Source organism: Malaclemys terrapin, chromosome 13 (genome assembly GCF_027887155.1).
Source record: "Malaclemys terrapin pileata isolate rMalTer1 chromosome 13, rMalTer1.hap1, whole genome shotgun sequence".
NCBI lineage: Eukaryota > Metazoa > Chordata > Testudines > Emydidae > Malaclemys > Malaclemys terrapin.
Window position 1 is genome coordinate 29,426,399 of NC_071517.1, and position 21,609 is coordinate 29,448,007.

General features: G+C 47.9%; 1 protein-coding gene across 1 annotated transcript in view; it reads left to right on the forward strand.

Annotated features, from left to right (window-relative positions):
- LOC128848310 (zinc finger protein 239-like) overlaps nucleotides 1-21,583 on the forward strand; it is a 62,149-nt gene extending 40,566 nt beyond the window's left edge. Inside the window, exons 5-6 of the mRNA XM_054048249.1 lie at nucleotides 521-1,485; nucleotides 18,118-21,583. Coding sequence (XP_053904224.1) covers nucleotides 521-1,485; nucleotides 18,118-18,893 — 1,741 coding nt within the window. The 3' untranslated portion in view covers nucleotides 18,894-21,583. The remainder of the gene's footprint in view (nucleotides 1-520; nucleotides 1,486-18,117) is intronic.
- The last annotated feature ends 26 nt before the right edge of the window (nucleotides 21,584-21,609 follow it).

Sequence of the window (21,609 nt, forward strand, 5' to 3'; positions counted from 1 at the left end):
CAGTTCTGCCTCTTCTCACCCAGGTCAGGATTATCCCCAGCAGGGGTTGTATTCTCATGGCAGACATCACTCACCATAGCTTCCCACCCACCCTGACTAATAGCTGTCAGTCTCTCCCTCTCTCTTAGTGTTCAGATGTGATGTGGAAGAGAATTGGTCCCCTCCTTTCTCCTCTCAGGTATTCAGCTCCTGAATCAGCTCCTCTTTGGCTTGTTCCCCCCTTTCTTGTTCCTCTTTCAGAGGTTCCCATTCCCCCCAGCAAAGGGACTGACTTCTGTCTGGATTCTCTCTCTGTCCCAGCAGGTGATGGGGCAGTGAGCAAGAATGAGGAAGAGAATCTGCAGCAGGAAGGTGCTGAGCAAGTGGAACCGCCCAGGATGTTATTGCAACATCCTGAAGGGAACGTTTCCCAGAGCCCGGAACAGGGGACTGACAGGTGGAATCTGCGCCGGTCCCTTAGGCAGAAAGGAAAACAGCCTGTGGAGAGAGAGCTCAAAGAAACCATCCACCAGGAAATCCCCACTGGAGAGAAACCAAACTCATGTGGTGAGTGTGGGAAGAACTTCCGGTGGAGATCAGCTCTTATTGATCACCAGAGAATCCACACAGGAGAAAGGCCCTATCAGTGTGACGAATGTGGGAGAAGCTTCAGCAGGAGTTCGAACCTCGCTACCCATCAGAGACTGCACACGGGAGAGAGACCCTACAAATGTCCCGACTGCGGGAAAGGCTTTAATCACAGCTCCAATCTTTCTGCACATCAGAGAACCCACACAGGAGACTTGCCTTACAAGTGTCCCGATTGTGGGAAAAGCTACAGCGTGAGCTCCTACCTCCTGAGACATCAGAAAATCCACACGGGAGAGAGACCCTATAAGTGTGATGAGTGCGAAAAGAGTTTCAGCCAGAGCTCAACCCTTGTTATCCATAAGAGAGTGCACACGGCAGAGAAGCCCTATAAATGCCTTCAGTGTTGGAAATGTTTCAGGAACAGCTCTGACCTTATTAGACACCAGAGAATCCACACGGGAGAAAGACCTTATAAATGCAGCAAGTGTGGGAAAAGTTTCAATGAGAGCTCGCACCTCACCAGGCATCAGAAAACCCACACAGGGGAGAGATCCTATAAATGCCTCGAGTGCAATAAATGTTTCAAGAACAGCTCCAGGCTCGTTAGACACCAGAGAACCCACACAGGGGAGAAATCCTATAAATGTCCTGACTGTGAGAAAAGCTTCAATCGGAGCTCAAACCTCATTGTCCATCAGAGATCCCACATGGAGCAAAAGCCCTACAAGTGCCTGAACTGTGCTAAAACCTTCAGCTGCAGCTCACAGCTGATCAGGCACCAGAGGATCCACACAGGAGAGAAACCCTATAAATGCCCCGACTGCGGGAAAAGCTTCACCGTAAGCTCACAACTGACTTCCCACCAGAGACTCCACACTGGAGAGAAGCCCTATGGATGCCCCGAGTGCGGGAAAAGCTTCCGTCACAGCTCAGGACTTGTGTCACATCAACGGAAACACAGGAAGGAGGGCTGCCCGGTGACTGTCCCAATTGTGGTGACAGCCCAGACTTTATTGCATATTACAGTGGTGCCCATGCAAAGTAGCAGTGCCTAGATCCCACGCAGGAGAGACACACTATACATCTGTAGAATGGGTTGAAACTTTCCCATGAAAACTATTTTTGATGGAAAATTGGGGGGGTTGATTTGATCCGTTTTTGTGAAAAGTGTCAAGTGTCTGCTTTCTGGGGGCGGGGGGGAATTTGTGGGTTTTGCACCACCTCCCTTCTCTAAGAGTATGTCTGCACTGCAGCTGGTAGCATGCTTCCCAACTTGGGCAGACAGCACGTGCTAGCTCTGCTCAAGTTAGTATGGTGAAAATTGCAGAGTGAGCTAGGGCGGCAGCTTGAGCCAGCCACCTGAATACGAACCCGTCCAGACTACCCCGGCTGTGCTGCTATTTTAGTGCACTAGCTTGAGCAGAGCTAGCATGTGTCTGTCTACCCACTCTGGGATGCTCCCTCCCAGCTGTTGGGTAGATATACCCCAAGAGGGAAAAGTGTGGTGCATCATGGAACATATAGGTGAACCTGGCCTATAGAGAACAATTCAGGCATGAGATATCCACGCTATAACTCGCATGAGGCACTGTGATGATATTTCCCATTCAAAATATTTCTGGTTTTGGCCAAGCTAGAGATGAGTCGAATATGAGTCAACAGTGTAACACTGTTGCAAAAAAAGCAAATATCATTCTGGGATGTATTAGAAAGAGTGTTGTAAGCAAGACAGAAGAAGTAATTCTTCCGCTCTACTCCACGCTGATTAGGCCTCAGCTGGAGTATTGTGTCCAGTTGTGGGTGCCACATTTCAGAAAAGATGTGGACAAATTGGAGAGTCCAGAAAGGAGCAACAACAATGATTAAAGGTCTAGAAAACATGACCTATGAGCAAAGATTGAAAAAACTGGGCTTGTTTAATCTGGAAAAGAGAAGACTGAGAGGAGACATGATAATAGTTTTCAAATCCATAAAAGGTTATTACAAGGAGGAGGGAGAAAAATTGTTCTCCTTAACCTTTGAGGCTAGGACAAGAAGCAATGGGCTTAAATTGCAGCAAGGGCAGTTTAGGCTGGACCTTAGGAAAAACATCCTTTCAGGGGGTTAAGCACTGGAATAAATTTCCTAGGGAGGTTGTAGAATCTCCATCATTGGAGATTTTTAAGAACAGGTTAGACAAACACCTGTCAGGGATGGTCTAGATAATACTTAGTCCTGCCCTGAGTGCAGGGGACTGGACTAGATGACCTTTCGAGGTCCCTTCCAGTCCTACACTTCTATGATTCCACTAGTTCAAAAATCTCTTCCGAAAGAGGAGGCTTATTAACCATGAAACAGCCAGCAAAGGACAGAACTAGATTGACCTCCCCTTCTATCAAAGGTGTGAAAGCAGGACACACTTCAGGATCCAAACATTAAAAAAAGGAAATGGACAGCAATTATTAAAAGTAGGTAGAGGTTACATTTAAACACAGTCATACAATACAGACTACTATCGGCCCCCTTGCAACCACCTCTCATGGAAGTGCCACTTACATCCCCCCAACTGCAAGACATTATCCCACAGTTCAGCACTCCCACTGGACAACTCCAGCAGCACTGGTGTGCCATAGACTACAGGAGTTTGATACACTGATGGGATCCCTGTGTTTTTGCATAGGAACATGCTTAACACACTACTGGAAAGCAGGATAGTTGTAGCTGTGTCAGTCCCAGGTTATTAGAGAGAGAAGGTGTGGGAGGTGATATCTTTTACTGGACCAACTTCTGTTGGTGAAAGAGACAAGTTTCAAGCCACAGGGAGCTTTTTTCAGGGCTGGGAAAGGCACTCTGAACATTACAGCTAAATGTAAGTTGGAACATTGTTTAACATAAGTAGTTAGCACATAGGGACCATTAGCACTCAAATACTATGGTGGAGAGCACAGTACCTATATAAAATAATAGATAAAATAGAACATAGGACTGGAAGAGACTCCATGTCTCTGAGTCCAGTTCCATACTATTCCAGGCAACCTCAACATATACTCTGATTCATAAATGTACCAAGCTCGATCTTAAAACTAGTGAAGTTGTTTGGCCACCACTCCTCATGATGGGAAGCTGTTCCAGAACCTCACTCCTCTAATGGTTAGAAATCTTCTTCTCGATTCCAGTCTAAACACATGCATGACCAGTTTATACCCATTTGCAGCTTATCTCTGGGGTGGATGGGGTTCTGTACCGGGGAAAGGAGAACACAGTCATAAGTTTATGGTTTGTGGTACAGTTGTTAGTGATGTTCACATTTTGTCAACAGAATGGACTATTTATTGGTGAATTACATACTGGCAAATATGGTGAGTGGAAATTATCAAAGCCTACAGATTAACTGGCAGATCTTTGACACTCTGTACTTGGGTACTGAAGGAAGTTGTGCTAACATGTTAATATAAGGTGTGAATTTAAAATTATTTAGTTAAATCAATGCAAACTCACTTGTGGACATTCTTATTTTGGTTTAAGAGTGGCCAATTGCAGTGTAGCTTCAGTCGATAATGAATAGGGTGAAGTTAACTGAAATAAACCACTCTTCAAATGTGAGGGTTACACTGATTTTACTAAATCATTTCTTTAACCCGTTAAGTCAGTGCAAAGTTGTGTGTGAAGCAGGACTCTGCTCACATTTTCAAGGTGGTATTTGCACACACAACACAGAGAGACTGTGGCCTATACTTACAAAGGTACTTAAATACCTAATACCCAGTTTTAGGCATCTTAATTCTAATCCCATGCTCCTAGCACTGGATTATTGCCTCAGGTGCCTAACTCCAAGAGAGGGTTCCCTGCAGCCTTTATTTAGGCCCTATCTCCATGGGGGTGGAGGTTGCACAACACTCCTTTCATCGGAATCTCCCACTAGTGAGCTGGAATCTAAGGCACATGCCTCTCCCCATTCATTGAGCCTGGGCACCTACCTCAGGCTTTATGGATAGCAGGGGTCCTGTGGCTTTTATGTGCCTAAATGTTCGGCACTGTGACGTTCAGTGTCAAAATGCCTATCCCTTCATTAATCTAGGCTTTACTTTTGACAAAGGAAATTGGAACTGACATGCTGGAGCCCAGAATGGTAGCTTCTGAGCCGGGCTGGTGTCCTGTCCCAATATGAGTGCAACCCAGAGAAGAAAGCAGCATTATCGGGACCAAACAAGACTACAGCAGAGGCAGGGAAGGCCTGGTCTGCACTTAATATGTAGGTTAATATAATTATGGCACTCGGGTGTGAAAAATCCACATCCTTGCCCACTGTAGCTATGCTAATCTAACCCTGGCACAGATGCAGCTAGGTCCATGGAAGAATGCTTCCATTAACCCAGCTACTGTCACTTGGAGAGGGAGTGTTCCTACAGCAACGGAAAAACCCCTTCCCTTGCTGTGCGCTACGTCTGCACTATGGGGTTATACCAGTGTAACCACAGTGCTGCAGCTATGCCATTTTAATTGCCAGCGTGTAGATGTGACCTAGAACGTCCGTGAGCTGGACTGAAGATTCTATCTACCCTGAACAACCAGGCGTTGTGACCTGTCAGATTAAGCTGGTGGGTTTGTTTATGCACTGGTTTCATTGGTTAAGTAACAAGGACCTTCTGTACTCAACTCAATGGCATTTCTGTCTTGTCTATGTGTAAGTAACATGACAACTTTTGAAAGCTATATCTGATCAATTCCAAAATTTCAGGGAATGTCCTAGGCATTAATGGACAGAACCCTACTGACTTTGGGGAAAATCAGAAAACTGTAAAATCATGTTGGGTCCCTCAGGATACAGGTGTGCCGCTGTGATGTGAGAGTTAGATTAGGGTTAGTGGCCCCTCCCCCCACTCTGGCTAGCCCTCTTTTAGTTGGACTCCTCGCCCCGCAACAGGGCTTAAATTCTCCTGGAGTATTTGCAGGAGCCCCAGGGCTTGGGACTTCAGCCCCACTGTGCACGCCGGGGCTTGGAGCTTCTGCCCCGTGGGGCATGCCGGGGCTTGGCCTGACTCTTACCCACACAATTTTAGATTCCACCCCTACCCATCCTCATGGGTACTCAGGGCATAAGGGACCCAACTTTACCCCTCTATGGGCTCAGGGCTCTACTCCTCCCTGGGCTCAGGGCTAACATTCATTCCTGATGGACTCAGAGCTCTATTGATCTGCGAGGCCTTTTCCCAGTGCCTTCACACAGTGAATATCCTTAAATATGTACACGCGTTTATTAACAATTAGCAACAAATCAAGTATCTTATGCTCACCACTCCCAATAAGATAGACGTCTCCCGATGGCCAGTCAGGGTCAGGTCATCTGGGTTCCGGCTTCTCCACAGTCTGGGCATGCAGGGTTTAAAAATCCTAGTAGCTTTGGTCTTGAGCAGTATTCTGGAGTTAAGCTTCAATGAGCTTCTTTTCTGACCGTCATTATATAATTAAAATGAGGTTCTCTCTTATTTATGCCTTAACCAATTATTTTACTTAAAACATAGCTATGCAAAACCCACTAACCAATCGTTCTCACTATACAGGGGTTCACGTGCCTAAGACCGCCTACTTGTTAGCTTTTGCATTTTTCAAAGTCAGTAAAAAGTTCTCAAGGTCACTTCTCTTTATGCTTCCTTAGTGGGATACACTTGCAACAGCAAAACCTCATACTTTTTATTATCAGGAAGAAACTGCAGAAACTCAAGGTTAGTTCTCCATCCCCCCCCTGACTTTGTGAATATCTAGCTATCCCTGTTAATAATGCTGCAGCTGATACTTTTCTATCTGTCCACCTGCATCAAGGCCAAATTCTCCTGCCTCTATAGTTTTTGTTTCTAATTTATGGTGACTGAGCATACAAGATGTCTGCGGGTTATGCTAAGTCCATACACAAGAAGGCTGTGGGTCATGTCAAGTCCAGACCTCTTGTTACATTTTGGCCCCACGGGGCACACCGGCACTCGGGGCTTCTGCCCTGCAGGGTACATGGGGGCTCCCATGGGTTTAAAAATACGGACCGGAGTTCTGCTCCAGATGGCTCTGGTTGAATTTAAGCCCTGCCCCCCACCCTAACTGCAGGCATCCCCAAAATTTGGTCTTGTCCCTACTTCAGCCATCTCTTTTGTTCCCCTCATTCTGGTCAGAACCCTTTTGATTAGAGTGGAAATTGGAAAACTAGAAATGCCCAATTTTTATGGAAATCCATAATCAATCAGGTTCTGACCTGAGTAAGAGGTGAGAGGCCCTGCTGACAGTTAAGCTCAGACTACATAAACAATGAAGTGTGCAACTCTCTAGCCTAGAAGGATGGTGTAATGGGAATTAGATGCCTAAATACCTTCGTGAATCCCACCTGATATATTTATCTTTGAATAACCAAGAAAGTATGACCCTATGTTATAAAAGCTGGGTCATATGTCCTTGTCTTTCTTCTCTGGCAAGAGCTATGCAAGAGATCAGACTGGATGATCACAATGATCCCTTCTGACCTTAAACATCTATGAAATAAAGGCTTCAACTCCCACTGTCTTGAAATAATGGTGAGCCAATAAGAGGTGAAGAGTCCTAAGACTAGCAAGTAATTGCTTAACAAGATTGGCAGGATAATTGGTGTCATTCGGTTTCAGAGTGAACATGTAGTGGCTATTAATATTACCATTCTAAATTCTCTTGGAGCTCTTGTAGCAGCATGTCGATCCGAGACACCAGTGCCACAGTGTGGCTCTGACAGGATCTCTGCAGCCAAGAGAGTAAAGTCTGCAAGAAATCTCAGAAGCCCCAAAGAATCCCAGGGGACTCAAAACCTTTGGATTGAGCAGGAATTCTGCTCTCCCAAGTTCCAGTCCTCCAGCCCTGCCCATCCCTCTCTGCAGCAGTGTCCATAGTGGGGTACAGATACCCATACTCCCTGTCCCCAACACATGCATGTGGGACAGTTCCACCAGATCAAAACCTTCGCTGGGATGGGAGACACAGAGGCTGCTGGAACATGCCCCCTGCCTGTGAGAGCTGCTGCTAGCAGAGACATGTATTGAATGCTACAATACCCAGTGACACTGCGGGAGACTAGCAGTGCTTAATTTGTAATGAAAGAGGTGCCAGGGCACAAGCAATTTTTTTACATTAATAACTGATGCAGCAAGACCAGAGTGATGGAGCTATGAACTGCCAAGCCCACAGGTGCCACGGCTCAGTGCTGGCAAGCCCTGGCACAAATTAAGCACTGGAGACTAGCCCTGAGGTTTTAAAGGCCAGGTCTAAACTACACTTAGAGGGGTGATTTTCTTAGCGACATTTCTATAGTGCAGACACAATTATATCAGCATCACAGTGCTTCAGCTGTGTCCCTGCAGCTTATTTTGCTTGGGCAGCAGCTGGTTTAAGATCTGCTGGCAAAATCACATCTTTGCTTGTATAAGCTGCATCCCCAGGAGGAGGTCTGCGCAAATCTATCTCTAGTGTAGAAATTAGCTGTTGCCACAGGAGGGCTCTGGATAAAGCTGTGGGAGAGGGCTGCTCTTTCTGCACTCAGATCAGGATATCAGCAGTTGAGCTTCCGGGGTGAGCTATTAATGACCCCTCCATTGTCATGCAGGGGAGCCGGGCTGAGCAGCCACCGCTTCTCAGCCGGGAGAGAGACAACGCCCCTCTGTGCCCAGCCGGGGAGACTTTCTCCGGTGGCTGGAACCAAGCCCCAGGTTCTGCCGACACCAGCCCCTGAGCCGGAGCCTGCAGGTGAGGGGAGAGACCCGGAGGAAAGGGCTGGGGCCGGGCAGGAAAGTGACTCTGCACCAACGGCCCCTCCTCGCCCCAGCTCTGCTCCCGGGCGGGGTCTGCGAGTCCCAGAGCTGCTGCCCTCCCCGATCCCATTCCCCTCCCCCCACCCCCCCTGCTCTGCCCCCCTGAGCGCCTGCAGGAGCCGAGCCAGCTCCGGGAGAGCGAACGCCCCGGGCCGGGCCAGGCCAGGGACCGAGTCTCCCAGCCCGAGGGGAAGGGAGGAGGCAGGAGGGAGAGACTGGCAGGGGCAGCAGGAGCAATCGGTGGAGAAAGAGGTTCCCGGCTCCCAGCACTGCCCAGCCCCATTCCCTGCAGCCCCCCGGGGCAGATTGACTTTCCTGGGGAGGAGCAGGGAGAGGAAAAGCCAGTTCCTGCCTCTGCCTGGTCCCCGCTCGGCTGGGGGAATGTGCTGCCCTGGGGACAGTGTCAGGGGGATCCCCCAAAGCGGCTCCTTTCATCTCTTTTCTAGTATTTGGTTCAGAGACTCTGGTATTGGGGCGAGTGGGGGGTTGAAGTGTGGCAGTCCTGGTGGGAGGATCTGGGTCTGCACTGGCATGAAGCGACCAAGCCTTTTCTCACCACCACCGAGTCATGAGCATCTGTCTGCAGGGAAAAGGCCTGGTGGGAATCAGGGTATGAAATGGCCTAAAGCCCCTTCTGAAACCTGCCCCGTCTTCTTACCCTGACAGGCTGAAGAACCACATCTGGTCCATTCCAGACTGCCCTACCCTCCCGGGGCATGGGGCAGGGACAGGGACATGGCTGGAGCAGAGTTGGCTCAGGTAGGGCATTCATATTGGAGTTCATGGAAACGAGAAGAAGGCAGCAAAAGGCTGGGGTCAAACAGGCCCTTATTCTTTGGATACAAACCTGTCCTGGAGGGTTAGGAATCCTCCTGTGGTGTGGAAGGTGAACCAAGCCCCTGAAGGTCCTGAAGCCATATTTAAACTCCCTTATGGGTAGGGGCTGCTGGGAGTTTCTGAAGGAACTTCTCATTTCTGCTACAGGCCCTGTTTTGGCCCCACTGCTCTTTGGTAGTAGAGACCAGCACAGTTATGTCTGGGACTGTCTGAGCCACATAATGCAATCAGGGAACCCTACTGAGGATGGCAGCTTGAGTGGGCCCAGCTCCAGGCACCAGCCCAGCAAGCAGGTGCTTTAGGCGGCCAACGGAGAGGGTTGGCACGTCCGGCTCTTCGGCAACAATTCGGCAGCAGGTCCCTCGCTCCCCGTCGGAGCGAAGGACCTGCCGCCTAAGTGCCGCAGATCGCGATCGCGGCTTTTTTTTTTTCTTTTTCTTTTTCTTTTTTTTTTTTTGCTGCTTGGGGCGCCAAAAACCCTGGAGCAGGCCGGCCCTGAGCTTGAGGCCCCCAGACTACAACTCCCATGAGGCACCAGGGCAGCATTTCCAAATCAAAATATTTCTGGTTTTGGATACCATTTTCCATAGGAGTAGGTTGGTGGGGGGACGGTTTTTTGACCTGCATTTCGGAATTGAACTAGTTCAGATTTTGTCCAATTTTTTTCAGTATTTGAATTTTTACCAAAAAAAAAAAAAAAAAAAAAAAATCCTGTTTTCTGCCCCGCTCCATTGATGCTTCTGTGAGTAACGAAAGCAGGGATGGAGCCATCAAGAGTGTGTGGGGTACAAGGAAAGTGGGGTGAGGGCCTTTTGGAAGGTGATTCTAACTCTAAGCTAGGGTTCATGGGAACTACACCGATCCCTGCAGGGCAGAATTCAGCAGAGGGCTCAACCAGGTCTCCCGTGATTAGCTGGTGGGACTGTGGCTGGAGCAGGAAGCTCTGAATGTGGGATTCTTGCTATTCCAGGAGCTGGTGACCTTCGAAGAGGTGGCTGTGTATTTCACCAAGGAGCAGTGGGCTCTGCTGGTCCCAGGGCAGAGAGCCCTCTACAGGGACGTCATGCAGGAGAATTATGAGGCTGTGGCCTCACTGGGTAAGGATTCCTGTCGCCTCGGGTACAGCTTGTTACCACGGAGGCCTCTTCCAGTCTTATGTTCTTATAAGGGAGCAGGGAAGGAACCCTGAACAGAAGCCAGTGCAGGTGCTTAAGAGAGCACACATCTTAGGGATACATTTCATAGTCCCCAGATCCCATATGAGAGAGACATCCTCCACATCTCTTCTCATGGGCCAGAAGATTCTGAGACCCAGCAGGGATGCTTCTCTTAATATCTCTAGTGATTTGAACAGGAACACACTCACTTTATTCCCCGAAATTCCTGATAGTGGTTTAAACCCCAATGGTTCCCTGTCCTCTTCTTAATCATCATTATTAGCGTGAGTATTTAGCTTGCGGTAGTGCGCAGAGGTCCAAGAGGCCAGGGCCCCATTCTGCTAAGCACTGTACAAACATATAGTAAATGACAGTCTGTGACCTGAGGAGTTTATAGCCTGAAAATCTAGTAAAAAGAACAGGAGTACTTCTGGCACCTTAGAGACTAACAAATTTATTAGAGCATTAAGATGCATCCGAAGAAGTGGGCTGTAGTCCACGAAAGCTTAATGCTCTAATAAATTTGTTAGTCTCTAAGGTGCCAGAAGTACTCCTGTTCTTTTTGCGGATACAGACTAACACGGCTGCTACTTTGAAACCTGAAAATCTAGTGTGACAGGTGCTGACACACACAGAGACAAAGCACATCTGTGGGATCTGTAAAGAAAATAGAGTTCCCCCTCACAGACTTTGTTTCAATTCAAGGCAATAATATTTCTCTCTAGCCTCTTATTATTTTTTTATTGTGTCCGACACATTGGTCGGAGATGCCTGCCTTAAAACAACACAAAAGAGAGTGGGTTTATTAGCTGTCAGTGTTCAGGGGAGGCCATCGGCACAGCCTGCTTCAGAAAGAAGACATCATTATAACCATCTAGTCCAACCTGCATCACACAGGCCAGCGAATTTTACCCAGAGATTCCCAATATCTTGTGGTTGAACTGGAGGGTATTTTTTAGAAAGACATCTGGTCCTGACTTGAAATCTCCAAATGATGGAAGATGAACAGTTCCAGTGTTTTCAGTCTTTCATTGTATGGAAGCTGTTCCACACCCCTAATCATTTTTGTTGCCCTTTTCTGTACTTTTTCCAATTCTAATATAACTTTTTTTGAGATGGGGCGACCAGACCTGAATGCAGTATTCAAGGTATGGGTGTACCATGGATTTATATAGTGGCATTATGATATTTTCTGTTTTATTATGTATCCCTTTCCTAATGATTGCTAACATTCTGTTAGCTTTTTTTGCCTGCTGCTGCACTTTGAGCAGATGATTTCAGAGATCTATCTACATTGACTGCAAGATCTTTCTTGAGTGGTAACAGCTAATTTAAACTCTCTTATTTTGTATCTGTAGTTGGGATTATGTTTTCCAATATGAATTACTTTGCATTGAGTTTCATCTGCCATTTTGTTGCCCAGTCACCCAATTTTGTGAGAGCCCTTTGTAGCTCTTCACAGTCAACTTTGCTCTTAAGCATCTTGAGTCATTTAGAATTGTCTGCAAACTTTGCCACCTCGCTGGTTATTCACTTTTCCAGATCATTTATGAATGTATTGAACACCACAGGTCCCAGTACAGATCCCTGGGGAGCCCGCTATTTACCTGTTTCCATTCTGAAAACTGATAATTTATTCCTACCCTTGTTTCCTGTATTTTAACCAATTACTGATCCATGAGAGGACCTTCCCTCTTATCCCATGACAGCTTAGTTTGCTTAAGAGCCTTTGGTGAGGGACCTTGTCAAAGACTTTCTGAAAGTCCACGTACACTGTATCAACTGGATCACCCTTGTCCACCACATGTTTGTTGATGCTTTCAAGGAATTCTAATAAATTGGTGAGGCACAATTTGCCTTTACAAAAGCCACGTTGTCTCTTCCCCAGTTTATTGTATTCATCTGTGTGTCTGATCTGTTCTTTATTATAGTTTCTACCAATTTACCTAGTACTGAAGTTAGGCTTACAAGCCTGTATTTGCCAGGGCTGCCTTTGGAGCCTTTTTAAAAAATCGATGTTACATTAACTATCCTCCAGTCTCCAAGCCCCCATGCCCCAACCCTACTCCCCGGCAGGAGCTCGAAAGGGATGGGGAGGACACTTGTTCTGGCCCAGGGCCCCACAAAACCCTAATCCACCCCTGTGCAAGGGTGTTAAATTTAACTACATTATGGTCACTATTACCAAGTAGTTCAGCTATATTCACCTCTTGGACCAGATCATGTGCACCATTTAGAACTAAATCAAGAATTGCCTCTCCCCTTGTGGGTTCCAGGACTAGTTCCTTCAAGAAGCAGCCATTCATGGTGTCTAGAAATTTCTCTCTCCCTCCCATCCTGAGGGGACATACCCAGTCAAAACCGGGTAGTTGAAATCCCTGATTATGATTGGGTGATCTGTTTTTGTGGCCTCTCTAATCTCCCTGATCATTTCACAGTCACCATTACCACCCTGGTCAGATGGTCGGTAGTATATCCCTACTGCTACACTCTTAGTATTCAACTATGGAATTTCTATCCATGGAAATTATATGGTATAGTTTGATTCTTTTAAGATTTTTGCTGTATTTGACTCTATGCTTTCTTTCACATGTAGTGTCACTCCCCCACCACTGAGACCTACTCTGTCATTCCTATATATTTTGTACCCTGGTGTTCCCGTGTCCCACTGATTAACATCATTCAATCAAATTTCTGTGGTGGCTATTATATCAATATCCTCATTTAATACCAAGCTCTCAAGTTCACCCCTCTTAGTATGTCGTCTTCTGGCATTTGTACACAAGCAATATTTAGTTGACTGCCTTGCTGCGACGTAACTGTGATGGACTCTTTTTGGTTGAACTCTTCTTTTTCTTTTTTTTTTTCCACTTCCTACATGTACAGTACTTTATATCCTCTCCTCTTTACTAGAATGAGGAGTATCCTCTTTAATAAATCCTCTCCTAAGGGCTGTGTCTGTCTGGACTGTGTGTTCCTCCTCACCCATCAGCTTTCCCCAGCCCTTAGTTTAAAAAAGCCTCCACAATCTTTTTAATTATACATGCCAGCAATCTGGTTCTGTTTTGGGTTAGGTGGAGCCCATCCTTCCTGTGTAGGCTCCTGTCAGGGTTCCCTCCCCACTCTGAACTCTAGGGTACAGTTGTGGGGACCCTCATGAAAGACCCCCTAAACTTATTTCTACCAGCTTAAGTTAAAAACTCCCCAAGGCACAAATTCTCCCTTGTACCTTGGATTAGGTAACTCTGCCCCCATCAAGTGATTAGACAAAACTCAGGGAAAGGACCACTTGGAGTTCCTACTTTCCCCTAATATTTCCTCAAGCCCTCACCCCCTTTTCTGGGGAGGCTTGAGAATAAACAAGATGAGCACAAACCAACCTTTGGTTTTTTTAGACCACTAAAAAAACCAATTAGATTAAAAAAAAAAAACCACACACACAGAAATTTATTAGAAAGAAAAAGGTTAAAAGAAGCACCTCTGTACAATTAGAATGAAAGCTAATCTCACAGGGCAGTCAGATTCAAAACACAGAGGATTTCCCTCTGGGCAAAACTTTAAAGTTACAAAAAAAAAAACCAGGAATACACCTCCCTCTCAGCACAGAGAAAATCACAAGTCAAAATAAAAGTAAGCTAACGCATTTCCTCGCTAGTACTTACTAATTCTAATGGAGTTGGATTGCTTGCTTCCTTGATCTGTCTCCGGCAAGGACAAAGAACAGACAAAACAAAGCCTTTCTCTCTTTCTCCTTCCCTCCCCCCCCCCCCCATTTGAAAGTATCTTGTCCCCCTATTGGTCCTTTTGGTCAGGTGCCAGCTAGGTTACCTGAGCTTCTTAACCCTTCACAGGTAAAAGGATTTTGTGCCTCTGGCCAGGAGGGATTTTATAGTACTGTATACAGGAAGGTTGTTACCCTTCTCTTTATATTTATGACAGCTCCCCCTTCCCTAAAAGGTTCCCCACTTCCTAATAAACCTAAATCATTCCTCCCTACACCTCATTTTATCTGCACAGTGAGACCCTGCAGTTCTGCCTATCTAGCTGGTCCTGCATGTGGAACAGGAAGTGTTTCAGCTTCAGAGAGAGGACCTGGACTTCAATCTCTTACTCAGAAACCTAAATTTGGCCTCCAGGACCTCTCTCCTATCCTTCCCTATGTCATTGGTACCTACATGGACCACCAGCTCCTCCCCAGCATTGCACACATGTCTATCTAGATTTCTTGAGAGATCTGCAACCCTCGCACCAGGCAGGCAGTTCACCGTGCAGTTCTCCCGGTCATCACAAGCCCAGCTACCTATATTTCTAATGATCGACTCCCCTGTAACTATTACCTGGCTCTTCCTAATAACTGGAATACCGTGACATCATCTGGAATCTTTTCCCTCTGCTCCAGTTGGATGTTCTCCTTCCCCGAGACTTCCATCCTCCTCAGCAGCACAGAGACTGTCAGACCGGGGGTGGGACCGTTCTGCTGTGTCCTGGAAAGTCTCATCTACGTACCTCTCTGTCTCCTTTAGCTCCTCCAGTTCAGCCACTCTGGTCTCCACAGCCCATACTCAGTCTCTGAGGGCCATGAGCTCTTTTCACCGAGTGCAAAAGTATGCCACCGTAACCCACCCACAAGGCAGATAATCATACATGCTTCCTTCAGGGTAATAAACTGGATAGCCCCCACACTGCTGCTGGGCTTCTGCCTGCATTCTTTTTTGCTTTTACTGGGTTTGTTTGTTTGTTTGCTTGTTCGTTCTTTGGGGTTTTTGTTTTTGCTTTGGGGTTTTTTTGGGATGTGTGTGTGGGGGGTTATTGGCCTAAGTTTAGAGTATGTCTGTTAAGTGTAGCTTGCTCTCAGGCTCCCCCTCTAAGTTGCCTTGCAAAACTCCCCTGTTCACTAGCTCCTCTGGCGACTTAGGAGCAGGTTTTTTAAACCCCTCTTTTCCCTGAGTTAGCCTTGCTCCTTGTCAAGGGATCAAAGGATGGCCAGCTAGACCCTCCTTAGTAAGGTCTCAGCCTAGCCTAGCAGGCCACTAGGCTCAGCACACAGCCCCCAAAACAGACCACACTATAAACATAAATCAAGCAGGCACACAACAAGCTAACACAACAAAGTCACCCCCAGGATCACCTAGTCACTCCTCCTGCACCTGAAGAGCTCACCTAGTCACTCCTCCTGCACCTGAAGAGCTCCCTGTTTGCAAGGCTCTGATTTGGAGCAGAGACCTGGCTCAGCCCAGTCCCTCTGGGGTGCCCTAACCCCCAGGCTGTGGAAACAATTTTTCTTACGTAGGCCCAATGAATATTTAATTGTTTATTCAAAGTGGAACAGCGCCAATGGGGGAAGTTCACAAAGAGTGAGAGAAATCTGGGCTCTCTCTGGGGTGCAGGAGGTATAGACTGAACTTGCTGCTCTGCTAGATTCTGGCCAGGGACTTGAATCTAGATCCCAGTCACGTTCCCTACCCATTGGAATGGATGGGGCTCTCTGACCCTAAGCTCTATCTTGGACCTGAGAAATTGGTGTCCATAAATTGGCATTTTCTGATAAAAAAAAATCATTGTGTCAAAAATTTCCTCACCAGCTCTGTTCCAGGTCTTTGCGGTAAGGGCAGGATTCATGTCCTTCCCCTGATTTCCCAGCATGCTTTGGCCCACTCTAGGACATTGACATAGAATCATAGAAGATTAGGGTTGGAAGAGAACTCAGGAGGTCATCTAGTCCAACCCCTGCTCAAAGCAGGATCAACCCCAACTAAAGCAACCCAGCCAGCTCTTTGTGAAGGGAGGCCTTAAAAACCTCTAAGAATGGAGATTCCACCGCCTCCTTAGGTAACCCATTCCAATGCGTCACCACCCTCCTAGTGAAATAGTTTCTCCTAATATCCAAGCTAGACCTCCCCCGCTGCAACTTGAGACCATTGTTTCTTGTTCTATCATCTGCCATCACTTAGAACAGTCTAGCTCCATCCTCTTTGGAACCCCCCTTCAGATAGTTGAAGTCTGCTATCAAATCCCCGCTCACTCTTCTCTTCTGCAGACTAAATAAGCCCAGTTCCATCAGCCTCTTCTTGTAAGTCATGTGCCCCAGGCCCCTAATCATTTTCGTTGCCCTCTGCTGGACTCTTTCCAATTTGTCCACATCCTTTCTGTAGTGGGCGCCCAAAACTAGACGCAGTACTCCAGATGTGGCCTCACCAGTGCTGAATAGAGGGGAATAATCACTTCTCTCAATCTGCTGGCAATGGTCCTACTAATGCAGCCCAATATGCCATTAGCCTTCTTGGCAACAAGGGCACACTATTGACATAGCTACCAGAGTGAGCTACATTTCCCAGCATGCTCTTGGGCAAAGACATCTGAGGGCGACTGCCTGGAACTCCCGGAAGCCATCTTGGCCCATCACTGGCAAGCAGAGCGCCAGCTTCTCTGGAGCTACTTGTACCATTCCAGCCTCAGGTGGAAAAGCTAAGGTCAGCAGTTGCTTCCTTATTCATTCCTGGCTGCTCTTCCAGTTCAGTGACTTGGTCTTTTGACCAAGCAGCCTGGAACTGGGCTGACCAGGTTTCCATTGTACACCTTAAAAAGTCTGTCTACTGTCCTATTACACTGTGAAATGGGCAGGTGGATTTTTACGCCCCAGGGAAGTAAAAGTGTGTGTGTGTGTGTGTGTGTGTGTGTGTGTGTGTGTGTGTGTGTGCGCGCGCATGCTTGCATGCATGGGGGAGCCTTAAATGGACTGCAGAGGACCCCATATGTCTGCCACTGGATGTGTGACCCTACAGAGTGGGTCTCCATGAATATTTTCCAGTTGCTTTGTCTCAAGTGCCCCCTTGCCCAGCAAAGAAAGGGGCTGATATGAAAGCAGAGAACTGTCTGCATGAGAAGCACATGAATACCAGCCTCAACCTCTCCCATTTTCTACCCTGAGCAGGGTTTCCCGTTCCCAAATCCCTCGTGATCTCCCAGCTGGAAGGAGGGGAGGAGCCATGGGTCCCAGATCCACAGGGCTCTGAGGACAGGGAGGTCCCAAGATGCAGCCACAGAGGTGAGGATTTAGTTAAACTAACTTGGAAACCATCCAAGCCTTCGGGATCTCCCCCAGTTCTGCCTCGTCTCAGCCAGGTCAGGATTGTCCCCAGCAGGTGTCATATCCTCATGGCGGACGCAACTCAGCGCTTCCCGCCCACCCTGCCTGAGACATGCTGGAGCTCCCTTCCCCTGTGTGCTCAGATAGGCTGTGGGGATAGGCCTGTCCCTCCTCTCTATCCTCTGGGAGGACGGAGGGTTTGGGGAATCAGCTTCTGATTTTTGACCCTCTCAATTCCTTTGTGACACTCCCTTTAGCATCCCCATTCCTGATGCTCCCTTGCTGCCCGCAGAGGCACTGACTCGTGTCTGGATTCTCTCGATTGCAGCTGCCGAGGGGATGGTGAGGGAGGAGGAGGAGAGGCCGCAGCAGGACACCCCTGAGCAGCTGCAAAGCCCTGATCAGGGAGCAGCCTGTGTGACTGAGGGCGGTTCAGGAAGGCAGCAGAGAAACTCGCCCTCGGAGTCGGAGTGTGAGCGAGGCACGGGGCCGCACCCCGCCCGGGGCCCATCCCCTCCCTGTGGTGAAGCCATGGAGAGTCCAGGCCAGGCCAGGGAGCGGCCTAACATATGCAGCGAGTGCGGGAAAGGCTTCCGGCGCGGCTCAGACCTCACTAAGCACCGCCGGTCCCACGGCGAGCGTCCCCACCAGTGTCCCGAGTGCGGGAAAGGCTTCCCTGTCCGCTCGGCCCTGGCCACCCACCGGCGCATCCACACGGGGGAGCGCCCCTACGCCTGCGACGCCTGTGGGAAGCGCTTCGGACAGAGCTCCCACCTCATGCAGCACCTGCGCTCCCACACAGGGGAGAAGCCCCACCGGTGCCCCGAGTGTGGGAAGAGCTTCCGGGAGGGCTCCACGCTGGCCCGGCACCGCCGCACCCACCGCCAGGAGAAGCCCCACACCTGCCCCCACTGCGGGAAGGGTTTCCACGAGCGGTCCAACTTCGCCCGGCACCAGCGCACCCACGCTGGGGAGCTACTTCCTGCCCCAGAGGAGGAGGGAAAGTCCTTCATCTGCCCCGAGTGTGGGAAGGGCTTTGGCCGCAACGCCTACCTGACCCTGCACCGGCGCGTGCACACAGGAGAGAGGCCCTATGCCTGCGCCGACTGCGGGAAGAGCTTCAGCGCCAGCTCCAACCTGACCCGGCACCAGCGCGTCCACACAGGCGAGAGACCCTACCCCTGCGCCCGCTGTGGGAAACGCTTCTCCCAGAGCTCCACCCTCTTTGTGCACCTGCGCACCCACACTGGGGAGGCACCCTACCGCTGCGCTGCCTGCGGGAGGGGCTTCAGCCAGAACTCCACCCTCCTGACGCACCAGCGCACCCATAGGGGTGGGAAACCCTGCCGCCAGCCCCCGGGAGCCTGTGCCAGGGACGGGCCCTACCTGGGCAAGTGCTGTGTCAGTGACCCGCTGCTCCAGAGGCACCAGAAGACACACCTGTGATGGGGGACCTGGCCCCACCCAGAGGCATAGGTAGAGCGCAGCCCGGAGGACTAGCCCGGGGTCAGTTTCTTGCTCTGCCACAATCACGCCCAGATCGTCAAAGGTATTTAGGCTCCTGACTCCTATTGATTTAAATGGGCTTTAGGGCCAGATTTTAAAGGTATTTGGGTGCTTAAAGATGCCTAAAAATTCAGTTCCAAACGGGAACCAAAAAAAGTAGAAATTTCCCATGCAACAAAATTCCATCATGTTCTGGTTGTGACTTTATATGTTTATACACCTCTACCCTGATATAACGCTGTCCTCGGGAGCCAAAAAATCTTACTGCATTATAGGTGAAACCGCGTTATATCAAACTTGCTTTGATCTGCTGGAGCGCGCAGCCCCGGCCCTCCGGAGCATTGCTTTACCGCGTTATATCCGAATTCGTGTTATATTAGGTCGCATTATATCGGGGTAGAGGTGTGTGTATATGTGTATATATATATATATATATATACACACACGCACACACACACACTATATATATATACACTAAACAAAAAACAAAGGAAATCAAAATGGTCCCTCCCCAAAAGGTAGAAATGGAACCTTTCAGCCTTCTAGGCATGTTTCGATCTCATTTTATTTTTCCCCAATGAAATTTCATCAGAACTAATCCATTTCTCTTATTTTGACAGAATGCCCCTTCCAACAGAGAACCATTCCTTCAGAATGTTTTTGGCTAGCTCTAGAGCTTAACCTCCTCTGGTGCTTTCGAAAAATCCCTCCAGGTGCCTATCTGCAGCTTTAGGCACCTAGGTACCTTTGTAAACCTGGCCCTTCGTGTGTGTGGGTTTCAGTCCCCCATCTGTAAAATGGGGTTATAGTTCTGCCCTGCCTGACAGAGGTATGCAAGGACAAATGCACTGAAGGTTGTGAGGTGCCCAGATGCTACAGCGATGGGAGCTCTCTCAGCATTATAGATAGGTAGCCTGGGGTTAGCGAACTGCCATTGAATTTCCCTGGGATTTGGGGGCCTAAGTCCCTTAGGTTCCTTTGAAAATCTCAGCCCACATTGCTTAGGAGTATAAGGGGATTGGTGTGTATTTGAGTTGGGGAGGGAGTGGCTGCCTTAGGAAGCAGGGGTTGTGATGAAGCTGCTGGGCACTACATGAATGGATTGTTTGTCTGGGATTGCGAGGAATTGGGAGCCAAAGGGAAATTTTATTTTTCTTAAAGCCCCAAACTACCCAAAGTGATGACGGCCTCTGGTTCTCTGGGGTGGCAGGAGGGGGTATAACAAGCTAGCTGGGCCATCTGGTGTATTCCTCCCCCCCCCCCCCCCCCCCCCCCCCCCCCCGACACACACACATACATTCTGGGCAATTCCTGTATTTTGGAGCTCTCCATAGTGATGGACAAAAATCCTGTAGCTCCCGCTCCATGCAGCTGGTCACAAAACAGGAAATAGCATTCACAAATGTGTTTCAAGGGATGTTTCCTGTTCTTTCACCCATATGCAGAGTCCAGACCAAGGGCAAAGCCCCACTTCAGTCCCATTTGTGCTCTATTTTGAGGGATTAAGGGGGATTTAATACCCTCTAACCCGGGGTAGTCAGTTATTTTTTCTCAAAGTCCAAATTTCTTGGTCAAGGTATAGTCAAGGTCCAGACTCAGGGGAAATTAATTTTAAAAATCCTAACAATAATGATAATAAGTAAATAACATTTTGGGATCTGTTCAAACGTGTCTGGTGGTGGAACTTTTGAACAGATCCCAAAATGTTATTTACTTATTATTTGGCCCATGGTCCACTTATTGACTACTCCTGCTCTTATCTATCTATCTATCTATCTATCTATCTAATCACATTAAAGTTGGTCAGAAACTGGGATTTCCCATGGAAAATTATAATGAAAATGAGGGGGGGAAATGCTTTTGTTGAAATTTTTCACAGGAAATTTCAACTTTTAAATGCAAAATGGAAATATTTCAATTCTGAAATGACACCATGGTGCCTCATGGGAGATGTAGTTTGTGTGTTTCTTGCCCCCATTCTCCTTTATGGGCCAGGCTCCTTAATTGGCCTACATCTCCCATGATGCCTTGCTGAGGGAAGATGGTGAATCATGGAAGTCCCATGGCCACAATGCATCATGGGAGATGAAACCTAGCTGGGGAACCCGGCCCATAGAGGAGAATGGGGATATGAAGCAACTGAACTACAATTCACATGAAGCAACCTTGGCAGATTTTCCAAATCAAAACATTTCATTTTGAGGGAGCTCAGGGTTTTGCTTTTTGTTTTGTTTTGTCTTTTAGATGAAAAATTGATATTTTCCTCAGAAATCAGATATTTTCCTTTTCATGAAAAATGCGTTAGTCAAAATTCAAATTTCCATCAATAAAAAGTTTAGACAGCATGTGTTTTGGCCAGTCGTAATCACCATGCATATCCCTCTGTCAGTCTAGCTGTACTTCATATATGTATTTGGTAATATATAGGTGGGGAAAACTTCCAGTCATCTCCTTATCTGTAGTCTGTCTCTTTCTCTGTTTTGTCTTGTTTAGATTGTAAACTCTTTGGCACAGAGACCAGGTCTTTCTATGTGTTTATGTAGCGCTTGATGCATTGGGGCCCCAATCAGAACTGGGCCTGTTCATTGCTACTGTAGTACAATTAATAAATCTTAATTACTTCTGTTTAATCATGCTTGGAACACACAGAGAAGTG